The sequence below is a fragment of the Arvicola amphibius genome, chromosome 12 (assembly GCF_903992535.2).
Source record: "Arvicola amphibius chromosome 12, mArvAmp1.2, whole genome shotgun sequence".
Classification (NCBI taxonomy): Eukaryota; Metazoa; Chordata; class Mammalia; order Rodentia; family Cricetidae; genus Arvicola; species Arvicola amphibius.
The window spans coordinates 86,406,510-86,430,334 of NC_052058.2; the positions used below are offsets into that span (position 1 = coordinate 86,406,510).

The 23,825-nt window shown below is 41.3% G+C and overlaps 2 protein-coding genes across 10 annotated transcripts in view; both read left to right on the top strand.

Moving 5' to 3' along the window:
* The first annotated feature begins 7,230 nt into the window (after positions 1–7,230).
* Positions 7,231–23,825, top strand: part of Zc3h11a (zinc finger CCCH-type containing 11A) — a 39,359-nt gene continuing 22,764 nt past the window's right edge. For 2 of the 9 annotated variants that reach the window (XM_038348618.2, XM_038348619.2), the window contains exons 1-2: positions 12,023–14,599; positions 22,279–22,458. In XM_038348618.2, coding sequence (XP_038204546.1) covers positions 22,405–22,458 — 54 coding nt within the window. In that variant the 5' untranslated portion in view covers positions 12,023–14,599; positions 22,279–22,404. Of the gene's footprint in view, positions 7,359–12,022; positions 14,600–22,278; positions 22,459–23,825 lie in introns of those variants that run through there. The other 7 variants (XM_038348613.2, XM_038348614.2, XM_038348616.2 and 4 more) reach the window with 7 other exon arrangements.
* Zbed6 (zinc finger BED-type containing 6) lies at positions 7,589–12,033 on the top strand. The gene is given in 2 exon segments (XM_042056003.1): positions 7,589–11,246; positions 11,248–12,033. Coding segments are annotated over 2 exon segments (2,940 nt in total). The 5' UTR covers positions 7,589–8,999; the 3' UTR covers positions 11,941–12,033.

Sequence of the window (23,825 nt, forward strand, 5' to 3'; positions counted from 1 at the left end):
AAAAATATTTATCTGTGTGTGGGGTTGTGAGTAGGACAAAGAAACAACTTTTGGGGGGCCAATCCCGGCTTTTCATCTTTTCTTTTTCTTAAGGTTTTTTTTTTTCCCCTTTGAGGGTGGTGGTATAACTTTAATAGCAGTGTGCCCTTAACCCCAAATCTCAGGAGGCAGAGGCAGAGGCAGGCAGATTTCTGATTTTGAGGCCAACCTGGGTCATACAGAGTGAGTTCCAGAACAGCCAGGCTACACAAAAGAAACCCTGTCTCAAAAAACAAAAAACAAAGGAAAAGAAAAAAAGAGAGAAAGAAAAGAAGAAAGAAGAAAGAAGAAAGAAAAGAAAGAAAGAAAGAGGAAGCACTCTGCTCTTCTAAAGTACCCAAAATTCAATCCCCAGCACCCACCTGACAGCTCACAGGCTCTACTTTCAGGCCTCTGAGGACACGACATGCACATGATGTCCAGGGCATACATGCCAAACAAAACATCCCATCCATACAAAACAACAAATAGAATAATGTTTTATTTTATTTTAAATTATGTGCATGAGCCTGGCGGTGGTGGCACACGCCTTTAATCCCAGCACTCGTGAGGCAGAGCAGGTGGATCTCTGAGTTCGAGGCAGCCTGGTCTACAAGAGCTAGTTCCAGGACAGGCCTCTAGAAACCTACAGGGAAACCCTGTCTCGAAAAACCATAAATAAATAAATAAATAAATAAAGTGCATGATGTGAGAAGTCTGTCTGTATATGTGTTGCTTTTATTAGCTGATAAATAAAGCTGTTTCTCACCAATAACTTAGGAAGAGTAGATGGGAAGTTCAAAACAGAGAGAGTTTGGGAGGAGTTGAGGAGAGGCCATGTAGCTTCCAAAGGAGAAGAATGCCAGAATATTACCAGTAAGTTACACTTCATGGCGATACATAAGTAATAGAAATGGGGTCAATTTAAGCTGTAAGGAATACACTAAGTCAGTGTCCAAACAGTGTTGTAATTAATGTAATTTCTGTGTGATTATTTGGGTCGGGGATGTTTGGGAAGCAAAAGTGCAGTCTCCGTATACACAATGGGCACCCAAACATTTGGCAAGAATTTCCGCACATAAAGCTGAGAAAGCTTTTTAAGAAACGATTCTAGGCAGTCAAGAAAGAGTCATCGCAGCTTCTTGGTACTATTTGACTTCCAATAGGGCTGTTGCTGACAGTGAGGCAGAGGCACAGCTCCTTTAAGAGAGGCTCCCGGATTCAGCGTTAGCCTCAAAACCTCGCAGCTCTTTTAAGAGGCTCTGCCACAAACACTTAAATGTGTTTATGAGCAGCAGGCATTAGGCTTCTTAGTGGTAGCATGGACCTAGAAACTCCACAGAGTTGTGGCAATACATCTAGCTCCTCGCCAGTACCTCCACCATGAGGGCTAGAGTCTCAAAAAGCTAAGGACTGAAGTAGAGCTAGCACCAAAGTCACAGCTTTAATCCTAGGCATAGCACGTAACAGATTAAAGACTCATGTGGTCAGAAAGAGATATAGCTATACAGTAAAGACAGATTCAGATGAAAAAAAAAACCAAACAAACTCTAAACCGTATACATGTGTTTAAAAATATACCAAGCTTGGGAAAGAAAAGAAAAAGGATAGAGAAAGTCCAAGAAAAAAAAAAAAAGAGCCGGGCGGTGGTGGTACACACCTTTAATCCCAGCACTCGGTAGCAGAGGCAGGCAGAAATCTCTGTGAGTTCAAGACCAGCCTGGTCTACAAGAGCTAGTTCCAGGACAGGCTCCAAAGCCACAGAGAAACACTGTCTCAAAAAAAAACAAGAATAAATAATGAAATAAGGAAAGAAAGAAAGGAAGGAAGGAAGGAAGGAAGGAGAAAGACAAGGAATGGAGAGGAAGGAAAAGAAAGAGAGTAGTTGGGTGTGGTGGCACATTCCTTTAATCCCAGAATTCAGGAGGCAAAGGCAGACAGATCTCTGTGAGTTCTAGGCCAGTATGGTCTTCAGAGTGAGTTCCAGGACAGCCAAAGATATTGGCCAAACAGTATTGTAATTAATATAGTTTCTGTGTGATTATTTCAGACCTGGGCAGCTGGGAAACGAACAAGCAGTCTCCACCTACAAAATGCGAATGGACTAGTCATTGTTAATATAATTAATTGCCTGTTATATATTTGGACATCATTATTGTACTTATTGTATATAGTTTTTCTAGACAAAAGGGGAGAAACGCGTGGTATTTTGTTTGTGTTCTGACAAATAAAGCTTCCTAGAGATCATAGTTAGAAGCTAGCCACTAGTTAACCATAAAGGCCAGGCAAGTAGTGGCTCCCACCTTTAATCCCAGCACTTGGGAAGACCATGCTTTTGATCCCAGCACATGGAAGACTCATGACTTTGATTCCAGAACATGGGAAGTGGAGATAGGAATATAAGGCAGGTAGAGGCAGGATCTCCACCACTCAGTCTGAGGATTTGTAGAGACAGGATCATCCCCACTTGGTCTAAGATTTAATAGAAGTAAGAAGTGTCTGGTGACTGGCTGCTCTGCTTTCTGATTGATGGAGGATTCTCATTGGCTAATAAACAAACTGCCTTGGCTTTTTGATAGGGCAAGATTTAGATAGGTGGAGTAGACAGAACAGGAAGAAGGAAGTGAGGTAGATGGCTCAGACAGATGCTACGCCTCTCCTAAATTAGCCAGACTGCCCTGCCTCTCCTCAGACAGATGCGAAGGAGCCAGCCGCCAGTTCAGACATGCTGAATCTTTCCTGGTAAGACACCATTCGTGGTGTTACAAAGATTATTAGATATGGGTTAGTCAAGATGTGAGTAAGAGGCTGAAATTAATGGGTCAGGCAGTGTATAAAAGAATACAATTTGTGTGTTGTTATTTCGGGTTTTAAGCTAGCTGGTGGTCGAGAGCAGGGCGGCGGGAAGCCGCCCGCAGCTCCACACTACATCTGATCTTTCTGTTTTCACCCTCAATATCTGACTCTGGGTTTTTATTGTTAAGACTAATTAGGATCACACTTCAATTCATCTCTCCAGCCTCCCATGTACAATATTAAAAGGTAGATTGCATTATCACTAATATCTAATATGGTAAGAAGACTGTGAGGTAGGCCCTAAAGAACTCAGCCTTGTTTGTTTGTTTGTTTGTTTGTTTGTTTGTTTTTTGAGACATGGTTTCTTTGGGTAGCTTTGGAGCTTTTCCTGGAACTCAGGTTAGCCTTGAACTCACAGAGATCTGCCTGCTTCTGCTTTCCCGGTGCTGGGATTAAAGGCCACCGCTGTCTGGCTTCTCTTTTCCTTATTTTAATTGGGTTGTTTAACATTTGAGGGATGAGTTGCTTGTATTCTTTAAATTAAATAATATTATGTGCAAGTTACTGGGCTCTGGTGCTGGGGAGGAGAACCGCAGAGGTGAACCGGCTAAAATTCCTGGCAGCTGTCATGTGAACAGGGAGTCCTCCCTCTGAGAGTCAGTGCAGAGTGGGAGGGAGCACTTTCATCTAATCCTGGGACCCTGTGGAAGGGGCAAAACCTGAGTGGAATGAACTTGGAAGCCTCGGTTGGAGTTGGGGAAATGGTAAGAATGCCTGGCCAGAGTCCAGGGATCCCTGGGTGGGGTGGGGGTGGGGTCCTGAGTGTAGAATGCTAAGCGTGGAGGTGGAAGGAGGCGTGTGAGTGGGAGGTGAAAAATGAAGGGGAGATATATAATTAAAAACTGATGGGGTTGGGCTGGGGAGGTGGCTCAGTTGCTAAGGTGCTTGCTATGGAAGCATATAAGGACTTGGACCAAGTCTGGTAGCAAATGCTTGTAACCCCCGCTGTGAAGGAGGTAGAGTTGTGCACATCCCTGGGGCTTGCTGCCCAGCCAGCCCAGCCAAATAAAGTGAGCCCCAGGTCAGTGAGAGATCTCTCAAACAGCTTCTGAAGAACAACACCAGGATGACCTGGCCTCCACAAATACAAGTACACACATATATGCACCTGCACATACTAACATGCACCTCTCCCACAGGAACATGAGCATGCATGTGCACACACGCGCACAGTTGACAAGGTAGGCTAGGCATGTAGCTCTGTGGTAGAACACTTGCCTAGCATGTTTAATCTCTGGCACCATAAAAAAAAAATAAAATGAAACTAAAGTCAATGTTAAAGTGTACAAGGTAAAGGCATAATGTAAAAACCGTAGGAAGTTTTGCCCCATGACTGATAGTAACTAGGACTATGGACTCCCAAACTACGGCCAGAACAACTGCACCCTTGTATAGTCCCAGAAGCAACGTGCAGGCTTCCAAACCGATGTTCCCCACAAAGGCAAGTGTAATGGTGAAATAAATGGGCAGCTCCCCAAATGGCTGCAGCAGGCAGCGGGCCATGAGACCATGTACAGGTCCCCAAAGTGGCTGCAGGCAGCAGGCAGCGGGTCCTGAGAGCAGTCAGTCCCAGGCAGGGATGACGGCAGTGGATGACGGCAGTTCCCTGAGTGGCTGCAGGGAGCCGTGTGGTGGGTGGAACTCAGCCTTCCCTTACTGTCTGGCCCTTGTTTGGCCCCCTCTCATACCTGTGTTGATCTGCGCCATCAGTAAACTACAGAAGAATGGAGGTATGGCCTCTCCCAGGCAGGGACTCCAGAGCAGCACAGCGCGCTGTCTCTGTCCTGATTTACTATCAAGTACACCCTTCCTCAGTAACAAAGCTCTGTCTTTCACCCAAAGTGCGGAAAATGTTGCCTTAGAAGCAACCTACTGCTTAGGTTTTTGGTAAAACTCAGAAGGGAAAGTGTAGGATAATGTGAATAGTGAAAGAGGCGATTGCTTGTCTGTTTTCCTTCTTCACTCTCCAACCTTAATTAAAAAAAAAACCCTCCTCCCTCTCACCAGTTCTCCCTAAACTTCCTGACACTCCCCAACCTGGGGGTTGAATTTAAGAGCCCTGGGTCCCCTCACAATGTTATTTTCATTTTTTTTTTTTTTACTATTATTGGTGAGCCTGCCACTGTAAGCCTTCAAAGGTCAGAGGACAACCTTATAAGGATTCAGGGATCTGAGGCCACCAGGCTTATACAGAGTGTGCTTTGCAGACAGTGTTACCTTGTAACTTTCTTACCAAGATGAATTATTTTTCTTACACACATTTGTTTGAAGAAAGAAAATCGCCGGGCGGTGGTGGCGCACGCCTTTAATCCCAGCACTCGGGAGGCAGAGGCAGGCGGATCTCTGTGAGTTCGAGGCCAGCCTGGTCTACAAGAGCTAGTTCCAGGACAGGCTCTAAAAAAGCTGCAGAGAAACCCTGTCTTGAAAAACCAAAAAAAAAAAAAAAAAAAAAAAAAGGAAGAAAATCAACTAGCCAGGCATGATAGCAGAGGCCGGTGATCCTAGCACTGAAGAGGCAGGCAGAAGCAGGATTGCCAAGGTTAGAGGCCAGTGTAGTCTACAGAGCAGGTTCTAGGCTAGGGCTTCATAGTGTGTCTTGCTCTCAAAAGACCAAAACAAACAGAAAAATGTAATTAAATAAAGGAAACCCTCCTGAGCACAACTTCCTGTCTAGGAGTTTTTCAACTTTGCATGAAAAGTAGTTTCTCTTTCTTTCGTTCTTTTTTTTTTTTTTCTTTCTTTTTTTTTTTCCTTTCTTTTTTTTTTTTTTTTTTCCGAGACAGGGTTTCTCTGTAGCTTTGGAGCCTATCTTGGAACTAGCTCTTGTAGACCAGTCTGGCCTCGAACTCACAGAGATCCACCTGCCTCTGCCTCCAGAGTGCTAGGATTAAAGGCGTGTGCCACCACTGCCCAGCTGAAAAGTAGTTTCTTTTTTTTTTAAAGATTTATTTATTTATTATGTATACAACATTCTGCCTCGATGTATGGCCGCACGCCAGATTTGCTGGGAATTGAACTCAGGACCTTTGGAAGAGCAGCCAGTGCTCTTAACCTCTGAGCCATTGCTCCAGCCCCCAAGAAGTTTCTTTAATGTTAGTGCAGTTCCCCAAAATGAGAGCCCTGAGCATCGCTGGTCATATATGCTACCATTGAGCCACTATATCCTCAACCCTACAGTATGTTTTTGTCATTATTATTATTATTATTTTGTGAGACAGGGTCTTTCTAAATAACCCTGGTTATATTGGAACTCAAGATGTACCTGGCTCGACTTGAACTGGCAGATATCCTCCTGTTTCTGCCACACCTAGCTTGTTTTCCACATCTGGATTGTTTTAATTGGTGATGGGATTATAAACCTACTAGATGACTGAATTATAAACTCTGTGATGCCCCAGAGCAGGGTTTATTTAGTGTGTTTTCAGTTTTTTGGTCTTTTTTCCTTCCTCTTCCTCCTCCTCTGCTCACTTTCTAGCGCGCTCTCTCCCTCCCTCGTTCTCTCCCTCCCTTCCCCTTCCCCTTCCCCTCTCCCTCCCTCCCTCCCTCCCTCCCTCTCTCTTTCTCCTTGTCTGTCCTGGAACTCCCTCTGTAGATCAGGCTGGCCTCGAATTTACAGAGGCGTGTGCCACAAAAGCCCGATTTAACCCTGATTTTTTTTTTTTTTTTTTTTTTTTTTTGGTTTTTCGAGACAGGGTTTCCCTGTAGTTTCTAGAGACTGTCCTGGAACTAGCTCTTGTAGACCAGGCTGGCCTCGAACTCAGAGATCCGCCTGCCTCTGCCTCCCGAGTGCTGGGATTAAAGGCGTGCGCCACCACTGCCCGGCCTTAACCCTGATTTTTAATTAAATTTATTTAATTTAAAATTTAAGTTTTACTTATTTATTTATATGTATATAATGCTAGAAGAGGGTATCAGATCTCATTACAGATGGCTGTGAGCCATCATGTGGTTACTGGGAATTGAACTCAGGACCTCTGGAAGAGCAGTCAATGTTTTTAACCGCTGAGCCATCTTTCCAGTCCCTTAATTAAATTTATATCAAGTTAGGACGAGTTATTCATTATATAAACTTCGGTTAAAAACAAGTTTTTTTTGATTATCTACTGCGATTTTACAACAAAACAAATGCTTTTGTGAAGAGTAATTTTCTGAGAGGCACCGGGGTCCAGAGAAAGAAAGTCATGTCCTCTAGCCTCCCTAGCGCCGCGACCCTATGACCCAAGAAGCCATCTTAAGGCTAGCCTCATAGAGGAAACTACAACTCCCAGAATGCCTGCGCTTTGCGTCGCGCTGGCACTTTTACTGGCCCAGCCTTAGAGCCCAGCCTGTAGCCGGGCGCCATCTTTGACGCTGGCAGGCATAGGTTTCTGCTTGTTCTGCTGCTGTGAGGACGGCGGGCGGCCGCGGCTAAGGAAAGAGAAAGACGTGGCAGCACGCGGGAATCGGAGACAGTGTCATCGGTTCGGTAAAGTTTCTGTTCTCTGGTAACTAGACCCGTTTTTTGATTCCCGGGTGACTTGGGGCCTGGGGGGTGAGGAGAGGGCGAGGGGAGTGGCAGCGGCCTCCCCTCGCCCGAGTTTCGGCCTAGCCCGGGAAGTCCGAGCTGGGCCCGTCAGCGCGGCAGCCACCGGGGCTCCCGCCCGCGGCCCTGGCCCGCCAGGCTTCTAGCCAGACTCCAGCTCACTTTCCCACCCTCCCCACCCCCACCCGCTCCGCCCCACCCCCCACGGCGCCTGCTCTCTTACCAACCTCTTCCCCTCCCCCCACATCCGGTGTTCCCGAACCGGGATTCCCGGGTAGCCCCAGTAGAGCGACTGTTTCGGACCCCCGGAGCGGGAACGGACTACTAGGTTGCTTTCTTCCCAGCATCAGTTTTTTTTAGTTAGCCGGTTTTCACTCCCTAAATCAGAACGAGTGCCTGGACCCGAGTTTACCTACTCTCATTCCTCTCTAGGGTCCTATTTGGAGATTTTTCTCATATTCCACATACATAGTCGATCTCTGGTGTCCTGTAGCCATTCCCCACCCTGATTACTCTCCCGACCCAGCCCTCATCTTCGAAGTCAAGAGCTACAGGGACTCTTCGTTCTTGTAGGATTGGTGAGGCCGTAATGAAGAACACCCCTTAGACGCCCATAATCGGTGCGGATCCCTATGGGGAAGGCTCGTTTTGTTGACATCTACCAGGCTTTGGTTCTGAACCCTGAGAAGGCGGCTGTGGAGCTAGTGATAGCCATGCTTTCGTAGGGTAAACGTGTTGGTATTGGAGGCAGGGGAGGGGGGGGAGTCCACGGAAAAGGAATGGAAGTGGTTTAAAGCTCTCTTTAGTTCTGTTGCTCATAGAATGTCCGATTCGTGAGTTACGAACAGTCTGTAACGCTTTGCTTCAGTCTGAAAATATGAACTCTTGATAGAAACCGTAAATGAAAATTATAGTTTGTTACCTTGTTTTAAAATTTTATTTCCAGATAATTTTTTTCAGCCACCTACATATTTCAGAATGTCAGAACAGGAAGGGCACAGCTAGAGTTCACTGCTAATGATCACTGTGTGGAGTCTGATTTAGCTTTCCAGAATTGACTTTTCGGGTTGTATTGGCAAATCACAGTCCGAAACGAGGACTGTTGAATGATGCGCTATGTTTAAGTGAAATTCCTGAAAATAATCCCCAAATTAATGGAAAAATCAATGTTGTTGCCATGTGGGTTCATTAAAAGTACATATTTTAAAAACTGAAGGCGTTTTCAGCAGATGAAGTTCTTGATACAGCAGCTTTAATATGAACCTTCGATTTGGAAGACTTGACCCTTAGCTGCTCCAGATTCCATGACTGTGGGAAAATGGGCCTCAGTTGTTTTTTCTGTAACATGAGGACACTGGACTATTTGAATCAGAAAGTTTAAAGGACTCTCCTAAAGCCTTGCAAGACAGAGTTTGGGAATGTTCTCCATTGCTGCCATTTTTCCTCCAAAAATAACCTGGCTTGGAAGTCATTGGTTGAAAGGGAATTTGACTCTCCATAGAAACTGGAGGAAAGGTAATGCAAGTGGAGAGGGCCAGCTGTGTTTTTGCCGGAGTTGTGAACCCACGGAAAGGTTCTGGTACAGATTTTGGAGATACAGAGAATGAGTGTATGTACTTTAAGTGGCCCAGTTTCCTCGATTTCTCCTGGCAGAAGATGCAGTACTTTTAGTGATGCTGGGATTCTGGGATGTGTTTCCATTAATTCGAATCCAGAAGATGATGTGGTAGAGGGAAAGATGGTGGCCGAAGGAGTGAATAAAGAGACAAAATTGCCTGCTAAGAAGAAAAGAAAGAAGGGCTTGCGAATTAAGGGGAAAAGGCGCCGAAAAAAACTGATCCTTGCCAAAAAGTTTAGTAAAGATTTGGGGTCTGGAAGACCTGTTGCAGATGCCCCTGCTTTGGTAGCTTCCAGTGCCCCTGAGCAAGATGAAGAAAGTCTTTTTGAGAGCAATATAGAAAAGCAAATTTATCTACCTAGTACCAGAGCCAAGACCTCCATTGTATGGCACTTCTTTCATGTTGACCCCCAGTACACCTGGAGAGCTATTTGTAACCTGTGTGAGAAAAGTGTCAGCAGGGGTAAGCCAGGCAGCCATCTTGGTACATCTACTCTTCAACGACATCTGCAGGCAAGGCATTCTCCTCACTGGACCAGGGCCAACAAGTATGGCGTCACTAATGGGGAGGAGGACTTTACCTTGGATTTATCTTTATCTCCTTCTTCTCCTGAAAGCAATGGAAGCTTTGAGTATATTCCTACTGATTCATTAGATGAAAACAGAATGGGTAAGAAACGTGATAAATCAGCATCTGACGCCCTGAGGGCAAAAAGAGGGAGATTTCTCATCAAAAGCAACATTGTCAAGCATGCCTTAATTCCTGGAACCAGAGCCAAGACATCTGCAGTTTGGAATTTTTTTTATACTGATCCTCAGCACATCTCAAGAGCTGTGTGTAACATATGTAAAAGAAGTGTGAGCAGGGGTAGGCCAGGTTCCCACTTAGGAACATCAACACTTCAACGACACCTTCAGGCCACACATCCCATCCATTGGGCAGTTGCCAACAAAGACAATGGTGCTATTGGAAACGGATTAGATGAGACTGAGACTGAGAGCAGCGATCTCTTGAATGATACTTTGCATGGAGAGAAGTCATCAGGCAGCCAGGATTTAACAGCTGAGGACCTTAGTGACTCTGATACTGATGAACCTCCTGTTTTAGAAGTTGAAAATAGATCTGAGAGTCCTGTTCCTGTTGCTGAGCAAGGTAATCTGGCGTGTGCACAAGAGAGAGAAACAACAGCACCTTGTGAAAATGCAGCTTCCAGTCAGATAAGCCAGGCAGTTATTCAGATGATTGTGGAAGATATGCATCCTTACAACTATTTCTCAACCCCAGCTTTTCAGAGGTTCCTACGGATTGTTGCTCCTGACTATAGATTGCCCTCGGAGACTTACTTTTTCACCAAAGCTGTACCTCAGTTATATGATTCTGTTAGAGAACAAATTTTCTTAACTTTAGAGAATGTTCAAAGCCAAAAGATCCACTTGACTGTTGACCTATGGACCCATGACCCTTCCACTGACTATTTCATTGTGACTGTACATTGGGTCTCTTTGGAAACTGCATCTTCCCCAAGTAGTGGTAGGACCTCCAATTTTAGAAAGTGGGCAGTACTTTGTGTTACAGGATTAGCCAAGGACTCTTTGATAACTAACATTTTACAAGAATTAAATGACCAGATTGGTCTGTGGCTTTCTCCTAATTTCCTTATCCCTAGCTTCATTGTTTCTGACAATTCCTCTAATGTGGTACATGCAATCAAAAGTGGTGGTTTTACCCATGTGCCATGCTTCCTGCATTGTTTAAATATAGTGATTCAGGACTTCTTCTGTGAGCACAAAAGCATTGAGAATATGTTGGTGGCTGCTAGAAAAACCTGTCATCATTTTAGCCATTCAGTCAAAGCCCGCCAGATACTACAAGAGTTCCAAAATGATCACCAGCTTCCATGGAAGAATCTGAAGCAGGATGAAACTGGCCACTGGATTTCTACTTTCTACATGTTAAAATGGCTTTTAGAGCATTGCTACTCTGTTCACCACAGTCTGGGTAGAGCCAGTGGGGTTGTGCTTACTTCCCTTCAGTGGACTCTAATGACATACGTTTGTGATATTCTTAAGCCATTTGAGGAGGCCACCCAGAAAGTGAGTGTCAAGACCACGGGATTGAATCAGGTGCTACCCCTAATCCATCATCTCCTCTTTTCCCTGCAGAGACTCAGAGAAGATTTTCAAGTCAGAGGTATTACTCAGGCTCTCAATCTGGTGGACAGTTTATCTTTAAAAACTTGAAACTGATGCCCTACTAAGTGCCATGCTCAAATCCAAGCATTGTATCTTGGCTACTTTGTTAGATCCTTGTTTTAAGAACAGTTTGGAAGACTTTTTCCCTCAAGGTGCTGATTTAGAAACTTACAAACAGATCCTTGCAGAAGAGGTTTGTAATTATATGGAATCTTCGCCCGGGGCCTACCAAATTGCAACCTCGGAAGCACCTGGCTCTTTAGTTAGATTAGGAACTGATTCATTTGCTTCTATAAAAGAAGGCACCTCCAATTCAGGTTCTATGGATAGCTCAGCCACAGACAGTGCTGCTATTGGAAGCAAAAGCTTCTTGTTCCCCTGTGCTGTAGCAGTAGTGGATGAGTACTTCAAAGAGAAGTATTCAGAGCTCTCAGGAGGTGATGACCCTTTGGTTTACTGGCAGAGGAAGGTGAGCATATGGCCAGCTTTAACCCAGGTTGCCGTTCAGTATCTGAGTTGCCCTATGTGTAGTTGGCAATCTGAGTGCGTGTTTACCACAAACAGCCACTTTCATCCAAAGCAGGTCATGAACATGGACTTTGATAATATAGAACAGCTGATATTTCTGAAAATGAACTTGGAGAATGTTAACTATGACTATTCTACATTGATTCTGAGCTGCAACCCTGAAAATAAGGCTGTTCAGAGCAATGAAAAAGAAATATTACCTTAATTTCTTCTTTCTTTTTCTACTTAAAATGAGCAGCTTTTGCTATATAACTATATCTTATTGCTATTGTTATTATATGTAGTCATACTATTTATTCTTTTAAAAAAACAGCTGGGTGTGGTCATGGGTGCCTGTATTCCCGGCTATTTGAGATGGTGAGGCTGGATTATAACTTTAGCACATGAGTTTGAGACCAGCCGGGCCAACATCTTAAGATCCTGTCTTACAAAAATGGAAAACCTGGGGAAATCTTAAAGTACAAAAAGGCTGAAAACTCGACAGAGGCAATATGATGATGATAAAGTGAAGGTTGACTTTGAAGATTCCACAGTTGTAACTCAGTGTAGCTAACGTCTACAAAGTGTCATATCAGTTGAACGAGAAAAAAGAGTGTTAATGAGAAGATACAGTGCAGCTCTGAAGGGCTTAGGTATTTCTGGTTGGTAGACTGAATGATTTGAGTAAACATTTCTTCCAACATGGAGGTTTGATTACTCTGAAATCAGTGATTATAGTGATTCAGGACTTCTGTGAGCACAAAGGCGTTTAGAATGTGTTAGTGGCTGCACTAACATATTTTTTCCCTTGCCTATTTTTTTGATTTCTTTAAAACCCTGATACAGCTTGACAGAATAAACCCACAAAATTATTTCATCTTTGAAAATTCATAATTACCTCATACTGGTTTATTTATATTGTCAAATGACTGGATAAGATAAAATTGCCCTTTAAATTTAGGACTAAGTCTGTATAAAAGGAAAAGATTACAAAACAATTAGATAAAAATAACTCTTTTAGTTTTGTAATATAGTACAAAAAAAGGGATTATATAGGTGCCTTTGTATAACCTATTAGTAAAAACCATTAAATGTTATTTGAAATCGATTGGTATTTAGAATGCAAATCCCATGAAAATAGCAAACCCAGTATGAGTTTCCCAGAGAATATTTCTATAGTTTGTTCATTTTTTTTTTTAAAGGGTACTTTGTGGTCCATAGCATAGTATTCCTAACTGAAGTTTGGGCCACTGTATTAACTGAACTAAGCAGTTATATTTTACTGTGTTAGGCAGCGTTGTTGAAATGAGTGAACTAATCTCAGTGGCCCTACTGGTTCCTTTCCACTCTTGAGTTTGTTTCTGTGACTGAGTGGAAGGCCAGAAAATAATGACTTTTATTAAGTCTGTTAGACGTTTCAGACTGAATAACTAATGTAAGATCCCAATTTTTCCTTTTTTTCATTTTAGATTTGGGGATATTCCCTGCCCAAAAAATTCCTGGAAAATTGACTAGTATTAAGTGTGAGTAAAAGGTGTCCACTTTTTTTTTTTAAAGTCTTGATTTTAGTTTTGTCTTGGATAGTATTTGGCAAGATTTAGCCTAGAAAGTATGTAGTATTTATTACATAAGAATCCAAATGGCTTTGTTACTGGGCTAGTTTTGAAACTCATTTCTGTGTATTGAAATAATTTTTTTTTTAATTTTTAAATTCTTAAATGGTGAATGTACCACTCATTGTGAAGTGAAATTTCATCTCCCCCAAATTTACCCCTTTACCAACTGGAGTGAAGTCTTTAGCTATAACCATCAATAGTAAAGAATTTGGAACTAGTGTATCAACAAGCCTTTGCAGGGCCAGCATTGAATGCCATGCCAGTGATGCTTGTCTTGTTCTAAAGGAGGAGAAACAGCTTCCTTTAGTGTCTCTGTTTTGCCTGAGCTGGTTGGGAATGGCTGTAATGCTGCTCTGCCTTCTTCAGCTGGCTGCTCCACTTTGTAGTTACTCTGTAACTATTTGCTTCTACCTTTTTTGGTTAAACACTCCCTGATAATGATTGTTAATACATATCATAGACATTGACATAAATATCAGTGTATCCATATATATGGATTTCTTTTCATCTTGATTTTGTGGCTGGGTAAAATTCAGTAACATTAGCTTCATGGTACTTTGGTAGAAAAGTAAGTTCACTATTTTTGTAATGAACCCAAATCTGGAGGCTTTTATATTTTAAAGGGATAATTACCCAAATGTTTTATTTCTGTACGTGTGTGTGTGTATAAGCCTGTTAATATATATGTATGTGCATATTATATACATAAAACACTTTATATTTTTACATACAGTATGCTTTTATTATACAGATAATAAAGATGGGGGAAGGTTTCTGTTTTTTTTCTTAATAGGTGAAGAAATCTTGAAGACCAGAAATTGGATCTTATTGAATTTTGGTGGTGTTTTTTTGCTTTCGCTTTTTGTTTTTTCATTTTTTAATTTTTTCATCTTTTTATTTTTTAATTGTATTGCTCAGCTATGGAAGATGGATTCTTTTTTTTTTCTTTTTAACTCTTTGACTCTCAAGTTCATCTTTAAATGAACATTTTGTTTTTGAGGAGATAACTAATGCTAGCTGTCTCCAGTCTGACAGAGGTTATGCAAATGGACTTGATCTTCCAGGAGTTGGGAGATGTTTTAAAGATGTTTTAAAAACACGTCCTGTGTTTCAATTGTGGCTGAGAGGTTTCCTTGGCAATGTGAGGAAGAAAATTCTTTCTACCTCATTATTATTAATTCATGGATTGAGTGTTGGTTCGACCTACAGGCGTAATAGCTTGGAACTCAGTGAAGACACAGATGTTCCTGTTGAGAGCAACCAGCTAATGTAAGTGGGGATGGGCCTTTTATTATGAAAGGAGTAAACACTGTAACTTAGGGCATGCTGGACTAATAACAGATTCAAATGCCATTGTTTGGATTTTTTTCTCTTGTAAATTTTTTATAAGCTTTTAATTTTTTTGGTTGGAAACTAACTTTCTGCTTTCTTCTTCCTGGAGCCAAGAAGAAATTCTATAATTCTGTTTCCTTGGAGAAAAGTATTGTTAATCTGTTACCGAATAGCTCCTTGTCCATACAAGTGGATGTTTTGTTTTCTCAATATCTATGTAGTATGTATTTCACTGTATGGATGTGCCATAATGTAATGTGTAACTCACTGGGCGATACTGAAGGTTTTGCCATGGTAAACAAAAGCCCTGTATCCAGTAACAGTTTGATGCACACATCTGTGTGGACTTAGAGCCAGTTCATTCATAGAACAGTTATCTTACCCTCTGAAGAACTAACAGTTTACTGAACAGCTGAGGTCTGGCTTATTTGTGGATACTCTTGATTGTATCCCTTGTAGTAAAGATAGCAAATCTTTGGCTATTTTGCTGATAGATGTAAATGTTAAATAGATGATGATAAATGTTTATTACTTTTGTTGTTAGTGGTTTTTAATTTTAGTATTATAGGAAAGATTTTTACTCAATATGTAGTTGGTTTTATACTAATATTTAAATGTTGTTTAAGGATTACAGTTATATGACATAACCCCTCTGCAAGTAGGGGAGACATTGTCAGATGTGGCTTGTCATTTTGCTGAGTGCATTTATGAGTTCTGAATGTTTTTTTAATATAGTACTCTAATTAAGGATCTGATACTTCTGCCATTATGGGACTTTAAGGAGACTTTTTCTCAAGTAGCTAGCTTTATTGTTAATTTCAAACTTTTTATAACCAAATTTATTGCCTTTTGCATTGCTGATTTGTATAGTTGTTTGTATTCTGCATTTAACTATTTTTATACTAATCTGTATTAGGTAGAGCAAAACTCTTCCATTCCTTTTTTCTTTCCATTTTCACATGTGTAGTATGTATGTGTATGTATGTGTAGCATGCTTGTGGGGGGGTGCATGTGGAGGCCTCAAGATTATGTTGAGGCTCGTCCACTATCTGTCTTCCAGTCAAACCCAGATCTCAGTGATAGACTGGTTTGGAGATATCTGAACAGCTAGCTTGTTCTGGAGCTTCCTTGTAACACTTTCAGGGAGGGACTTGTTAGACGAGGACTGCCATGCCCATGTGTTGATTTCTGTGGGTCCTGGGGATCCAAACTTAGTGCTTGCACAGCAGGCACTTTAACCTCTGAGCCATCTCTCCAACCTTCTTCCGTTCTCTTTAAATGACCTTTATTTTTCTCAGTTATTGATAGTTGATTTTACAGTCTCGAATTGCAGGAAGAAATTCTCTTTGGTATTTTGAAATGTTTTCAAGATGTTCTTTATTTGGTTGGTGAAGTAATTTCCTTAATCCTCTGTTGTCCCAATTATGAATTATCCAGGTCTTCTAGTCCTGGTCACTGTAGCTTTTGGTTTTGTATTTAATATGGTTCTTGCTTGCTTCATTTTCTTCATCTTTCATAGCCTTACTCCAAATTGTTATCTGAATGGGACAAATTTACTGTTTTGAGGGTATCTTTCTTTTTTTTTTTTTCTTTTTTGGTTTTTCGAGACAGGGTTTCTCTGCAGCTTTTTTAGAGCCTGTCCTGGAACTAGCTCTTGTAGACCAGGCTGGCCTCGAACTCACAGAGATCCGTCTGCCTCTGCCTCCCGAGTGCTGGGATTAAAGGCGTGCGCCACCACCGCCCGGCGAGGGTATCTTTCTTATTTATAGTTGCTGTTTTCTGTACTTTCTAGTTAGTTGTTTGCTAGTTTGTAATTTGCAGGCACTGGATTGTATGTGTGTGTTTGTCTTAAATGGTCGTCTCCTGTCCTGTCCGTCCCCATCCTCCCCACTCCCAGGGTTTCTCTGTGTAGCCCTGGCTGACCTGAAACTCTTGTAGACCAGACTGGCCTCCACTCAGATCCGCCTGCCTCTGCCTCCTGAGTGCTGGGATTAAAGGAATGCCTACTGCCCCCCGGTTTGTTTAGTTTTGTGTTCCTCAAACTCATGCCTAGACTAGAATGCTGGATTGGAGTTTGAGTGATGTGAAGAGTATTCCTTTGCCTGTGCATGTGCTTGTGTGCACCACACACCCGTGTGAAGGGGCTCACTTAGACAATGTCTGCCTGATATCTATAAAGTCATGGGTTAGTTCCAGTAACAGCATAAACCAAGCATGGGTTGTATACCTATGATCCTTGATCAACCTGAAATAAATGAACCCTTAGCCCTTGTCTCAAAATGGGGGAGGGGAGGTGGTAGTTGTAGTTCCTTGTAATTTCCTAGTAGATAAGGTTTGTTTGGCTTGGAGTTCTTTGTGGTTTTGTTTTGTCTTTATTGACCCAGGGTGTCTCTTATAGCCCATACTGGCCTCCACTCACTATGTAGCTGAGGAAGACCTATGTATCACCACACCTAACTTTTTAACACCCTGTCCCCCCAAAGTTTCTTTGTGTTATGTGTGTGCTTGCTTGAGCGTGTGCATATCATGCATCTGTGCACACACACAAACCTGTGCAGAGGTCAGAGAAGAACCTTGGATGTTGGTGTGCCATGCTAACTGGCCCAGAAGAGATCCCTGGGGTTCTCCTGTCTCTTCTTCCCATCTTTAGTAGGAGCCCTGGTATTACAGGTTCATGTGACTGACTGGCTTTACTTAGATTCTGAGAATCTGAACTCAGATCCTCTTGCTTATGTGAGCAAGGGCTTTTTCCACTGACCTGTCTCCTAGCTTCTCCCCATCCCTAATCAGAAATGAGTGTTGGCATTTTGACTTGGTTATTTAGCCATTATACTTTTCTTTTTGATGTCATCTTAAGCATTCTGTTTTCATTATTTTTAGTTTTTATTTCCTAACATTAAACCATTCTTAGTTCTGTAATAAACCGTTCAGGTCATGCACTGTCACTCTTTGTGCTATAGAACTTAGCTAGTCCTTTACTTAGGATATCTTCATTAGTATCATAATTTTTCTTAACATTTCTTCAGCTGGATATGTCTTGTGAACCATGATCTTAGCAAATGGAAAGTAGAGGCAGACGGATAACAGGTTTGATCAGCCTGCAAAACTGTATTGAGACACCTTCAAATAACAAAAACTTTTGAAACATCAATGTGTGTGGCATAGTTTTGTTCTTTTTTCTCACATTAATTTTTTTTATTAATAGAACATTTGTTTAAATAGTGTCCATCTCCCCTCCCCCAAGAATGCATTGAGTACATTGATGGTATACTTTGAGATTTTTTCATAAAAGAAATAAGGCTCAATCTATGATCATAGTCTCCTTTAAGATCTGATGCCTGCTATCTAGGCTTGTGTTTGAGAGGTCTGAGCGTCTTTATGTAGAGGTCTGCCACTAAGTGTCTGGAAAGCAGTCAGCCAGGCTCATTCTCTGCTCTGCCTGCCCCACTCCTGCTTCTGAGAGTTCCAGGGCTGGGCATTGAATTCCCTGAAATTTCATGTAATACACCCTTTTGTCTCTTGTTATTTTAATTATTTTGTATGGGACAATGTTTTGCCTGTGTGTATGTCTCTGTACCACGTCTAGTGCCTGTGGAGGCTAGAAAGCTGGCATCAGATCCCCTGGAGTTACAGACAGCTGTGAGCTGCCACAGGGTGCTGGAAATTGAAGCTAGGTCCTCTGGAAGAGTTTAGCTCTATCTTGGGCATGTGCATTGGATTCTGGGCCCTTTTCTTGTGTGTGATCTCTTAAGTGTGTTGCATTTCCACTGTTAACTGCCTGGGTTAAATGGCAATCGAGGAAAGACACTAGAGAGGTTCTTCCCTCTTGTGGTGGTTTGTTTGTATCAGTGCTGTATTCTTGAAGATGCCCCCTCTCTCCAACATTAATTGTCCAGCTCATCTTGTGTCCTCTTTGAAAAGGCTGTTTTCTTTTGAATAGTCACCTTGTTTTTCTCAGCAGCCTGATATTTTTTTGCTGCTTCCATTTAAAACTTTATTATTATATGACTTGATTTAGGTTTTTTTATGATATTAGATTACTAGCAATTTTTTGTTTCTAGATTTTGCCATTGTCTTGAATATTATTGTCGATTTATTGATTTATTTATTACATAGCAAAAGCCAAGGAAGCTCAGGGTTACAGATATATATAAAATTTTCTTTCTGTTAAAGTTAAGTTTAATCCCTATACTTTGCCTGAGTTTGAGGGAATTTTGCAGTATAGGTCGCAAATAATCTCCCTCCAAAATGTAATTCATGTTTTCATAACTGATCTGTTTGGTCAGCTGTGGTAGATCTCTCTCAACTTTTTAAAACACTCCCAAGGATGAACCTGAGGTCTTGGGCATGCTGGGCCAAAAATTGACCACAAAGCTGCATTCATTCCCCAGTCCTGTTTTTACTCATTTTGAGACAAGTCTTTCATTAAGTTGGCTTTGAAGTTACCATCTTCCTGCCTCAGCTTCCTGAGTCACTGGAATTACCAGTGTGTACTACTAGGCCTATGTATCTATCAAAGACATACCCTTCCTTAAATTATTTCTTTTTTTTTTTTTTTAAAAGAATGCTCAATCGTGCCACAAGGACATGTACTCAACTATGTTTATCATAGCCAGAACCTGGCAACAACCTAAATACCCCTTGATCAAAGAATGGATAAGAAAAATGTGGTACTTTTACACAATGGAGTACTACACAGCAGAAAAAAAATAATGACAGCTTGAATTTTGCAGGAAAATGGATGGAGCTAGAAAACATCATTTTGAGTGAGGTAACCCAGACACAGAAAGACAATTATCACATGTATTCACTCATAGGTGGTTTTTAAACATAAAGCAAAGAAAGCCAGCCTACAAACCACATTCTCAGAGAACTTAGACAACAATGAGGACACTAAGAGAGACTTACATAGATATAATCTACATGGGAAGTAGAAAGTAGAAAAAGACAAGATCTCCTGAGTAAATTAGGAACATGGGGACCTTGGGAAAGGGCTGTAGGTGTGAGCAGAGAAAAATGTAAAGCTCAATAAAAATCAATAAAAAAAATATTTTGAGTGCTCCATTTGCATGTACACTTTTATGCCAGAAGAGGGCATCAGATCCCACTATAGATGGTCGTGAGCCACCATGTGATTGCTGGGAATTGAACTTAGAACTTCTGTATGAACAGCCAGTGCTCTTAACTGCTGAGCCATCTCTCTAGCCCTCCCTTCCCCTTTTATTTCTTTTTGGTTTTCGAGATAGTGTTTCTCAGTGTTGCCCTGACTGTTCTGGAACTTACTGTTGTAGATCTGGCTGGCCTTGAATACACAGAGGTCTGCCTGCTTCTGCCTCTGGAGTGCTGGAATTAAAGGTGTGAAAGATTTTATTTATATATGTATGTATGTATGCAGTGTTCTGCCTGCATGTATGCCTGAACACCACCAGAAGAGGGCACCAGATCTTATTATAGCTGGTTTACCAGTCACCATATGGGTTTTGGGAATTAAACCTGGGTCCTCTAGAACAGCCAGTGCTCTTAGTTTCTGAGCTATCCTTTTTGTTTGTTTGTTTGCTTGCTTGTTTGCATTGCCTTTAGAACATAGAATGCATTCTTGGGTCCACTCCGATGCCAAGTTGGGAGATGGAGATGTGCATCCCTGAAGCTCTTGGGCCAGCTAACCTGGCTTATACAGCAATGAGTGAGAGACTGTCTGAAACACAACGGAAGGAATAGTCCAACACCAAAGTTGTCCTGGCTTCCAAACTCATGGATGCACCTACACTCACATACATGAATATGTATACACACACAAAGATTTTTTTTAAAGTACAGTAGTTCCATGTTTTGGCCAATCAGCTGTAATCACAGCAAGCTTAAGTTTGTATTATGTCTATATTGCACTATAGTAGAAAACCAAATGTTATTCTCAGTGTAAAATAAGTAGAAATTGGTGAGATGGTTCATTTTTTTGTTTTGTTTGATTTATCAAGACAGGGTTTCTCTGTGTTGCTTTGGAGCCTGTCTGGAACTCGCTCGGTAGACCAGGCTGGCCTCGCACTCACAGAGATCCGCCTGCCTCTGCCTCCCAAGTGCTGGGATTAAAGGCGTGCGCCATCACCGACTGGCTTGAGAGCCCTGGCTGTCCTAGAGGATCAAGGTTCAATTCCCAGCACTCATGGCAGTTCACAACCATCTTATCTCCAGTTTCAGGGAATCTGATACCCCTTTCTGGCCTCTGTGGGCAATTGACACACAGGTGATACACAGACATGCATGCAGACAAAACACCCTCATGCATATAAAATTAAAAAGAAAGGGTTGTTTTTTTTTTTTTTTCCAAAGTAAAATAACACACACAAAAAAATAATTATCCTACTATCTTGACTGCCACATTTTGGTTTATGTTCTTTGAGGTTTCTTCCTTGTTCATGAATGCCCTCATCAACATTTCTTTTTTTGGTTTTAACTTTTCATTTTTTTGAGGCAGCTTCTTACTTTGTGAACGTTATGGCCTGGTATCATCATTATGCTGTCCTCAATCCTTACTCTGTCAGCTCTTTCTTTTCCTTTCTTTCTCCTTCTGATTTACTTTTCTTTTTCAACATGGATAGTCTGAGACGTCCCTAAATCTTCAACTGTTTCCTGTTTTCCTTAGTAGTTCCTCTCTGTATATATGTTTTCCATCTGTGTGCTGCTGTAAGCATTGAGCAGAAGCCGATGGTGGTGGACTTCTTTTGTGCTGTTACTTGAGTGTTTACTGTCCTTTTATCCTTAGAGTAAGTTGTAGAGTGATATCACTTGATAGGGGTATATACATTTTAAAGATCTTGTTACATGGTTAGTTGAAGACTGTTGCTTCTAACTTAGATTTCTGGCTTGAGGGCTAGCTTTCATCTTGATGGACAATTCTTGGATTAGGGATTACTTTACTAATGATTGATTGGCTTTGGTTTACTTGACTTGGAGTGGTAAACCAGGATTTATCCAGCATTACTAGAATTTGTAGGGACGCCTTCCACATACATGTGCTCTTTCAGCATGATTTTGCTTTTATAGCAGCATTCTTGACATTTCGTGTGGGTTCAGAGGATGCAGGGACAGTGTAGAGCTCTGGCTGTGCTGTCACTCTTGTGTGGGTCTGCCCGGGAGCACTTCTCTGCTCTTTCACTATCGTAGTGACTGAACTAACCCTTAAATGTTCGCGAAAATGTTTCACTAATTATCCTATTTAAGTAAGGATTTTTCCACTTAGTTATAATTTTATATTTCTGATATAACATACTTATGAAGATATTTGAATTTTTTTCATTTAGCTGAAAATATTTGGCAAGTCTTTTGTACAAAGTAACCTGTTAGTCCAAAATGTAGATCACGTGTTTAGCAGTACTTACTTAAATGTTACACTGAAACAATGAAACAAGCACAATAGAAAATTTTAAAAAAAGGACATAACTGTCCTTAACAAAAACTTGACATTGGGAGTGTACAGTACTCATAATTGGCTTGTTTATAAGGCTCTGTATGGTAAGCACCTGCTAACACAATTAAAATCTAGTTTTACGAGTGTGGTGGCATTAGGAGGTTGGAAGAATTTAACTGAAGCATTTTAATTCATTGTCTCCCCTTTTCAGGATTACGTTTTAAAGAAGATTTCTGTGGTTGAGTTGTCATTGGAAGAGCAGCTGGAGCTGGTCTTCACCTTGAGGAAGCAGTGGCTTATTCCAAAAAGCCACTTCTGGCCCAAGAATTTACCCAGCATGCCTAATCAGGGAGAAGACTGCTATTTTTATTTTTATTCTACATGCACCAAAGTAAGACTGGCATCTCTAAATCAGTTCTTTCTGCGGTTTCTTAAATCATATTGTCTAAGATTTTCCCTACATTCTAAGTTGTTTATGCTTTGACTTGCTCAGCTGGCTGTTTTATTATCTGCTGTCAGTATTTTAGTAAAGAAAATGTAGTAATGAAGAGTACATCACTTATCTTTCCTCTCCATTTGTATGCATCTATAACGTGTCACACAAAGCAAAAATGCCCATGTTGTGTAGTCATCATTCTACCTATAATTAACCTAGTCTAAGTGCCTTTGGGATTAGGGAGATGTTGGCCTCTGTGGCTTGGCAGCTTGATTTTGTGTATTTTGCTTTAGATGAAATGACTGGTTTGTATAATACTTGCGGGAGCTGTTAGGGGTTAAATTTGACCTCTTCCACATTTCCTGCTGGTAAGAAGTCTTTCTAAATATATTCTTTTAGAGGTTGCTTTCTCTGTCAGAATGTTCTGTCTTTCTGCTTGAGTTTTTGGTAGTTTTATTTAGGTCTGCCTGTCATTTTCTGTTATTTCTTTATGGCTAATCCTGTAAATTTGTAGGTTATTGTAGCCTGTTCTAAAATCATTGTGATCCTGTGTTTAAAAAGATAAGTCTCGAAAAACAAAAAAAAAAAAAAAAAAAAAAAGATAAGTCTAACTGAAGAGTCCAAGAATAAGAATATAGGAATGTAGACTTCAGAAATAAGAATGTATAAATAAAAAAATACAAAGTTGTAAGCTCAGGAGAATGAGAACAGGTTGTCTGCGGCTTTCTCAGCAGTTTAAGGATTAATTTAACAGTGGGTTACTTTGCTTCACAACTGGCTGCTCTGTTTACAAGACCAAAGCACCCTCTGCAGACTGAAGAGTTAACCCTAAGATAACACCCTGGCCACCTGTGATCAACAAGGAATGTGAGCTGAGTTAACCTTTAGAGGGTAGGATGTTCATGACTTTTGGTTTTGCATTGTCCCATACCCTTCCCTGCTCTGCGAAACTGGGGGCATCAGGGGAAGTGCAGAGCTTTGGTAAACACCATCAGGAACAGCCAGGGAAAAACAATGGACTAAATACAAACACTAGTCTAACTGATGAACTCTTTTCATGGAAATTGTAAACAAACAATCAAAGGCAATTTGTATCTGAGTTTTACCTCAAGATTGTAAAAATTCCTTTGTTCATGCCTAATGATTGTTGCTTCTTGCTATAAAAAGGGGGAGTTCAAAACCGTCCTTTTCCACAGCCTTACAAGTTTATCTCTGGCTGTGGTCTTAGCCAGATAGTTGATAGCTTTTGTACTTCGTAGAGATTTATTTTTTTAATTTTTTTTTCCTGGAATAAAGTTCGCTTCTAGTTTACTAGAGTTTGG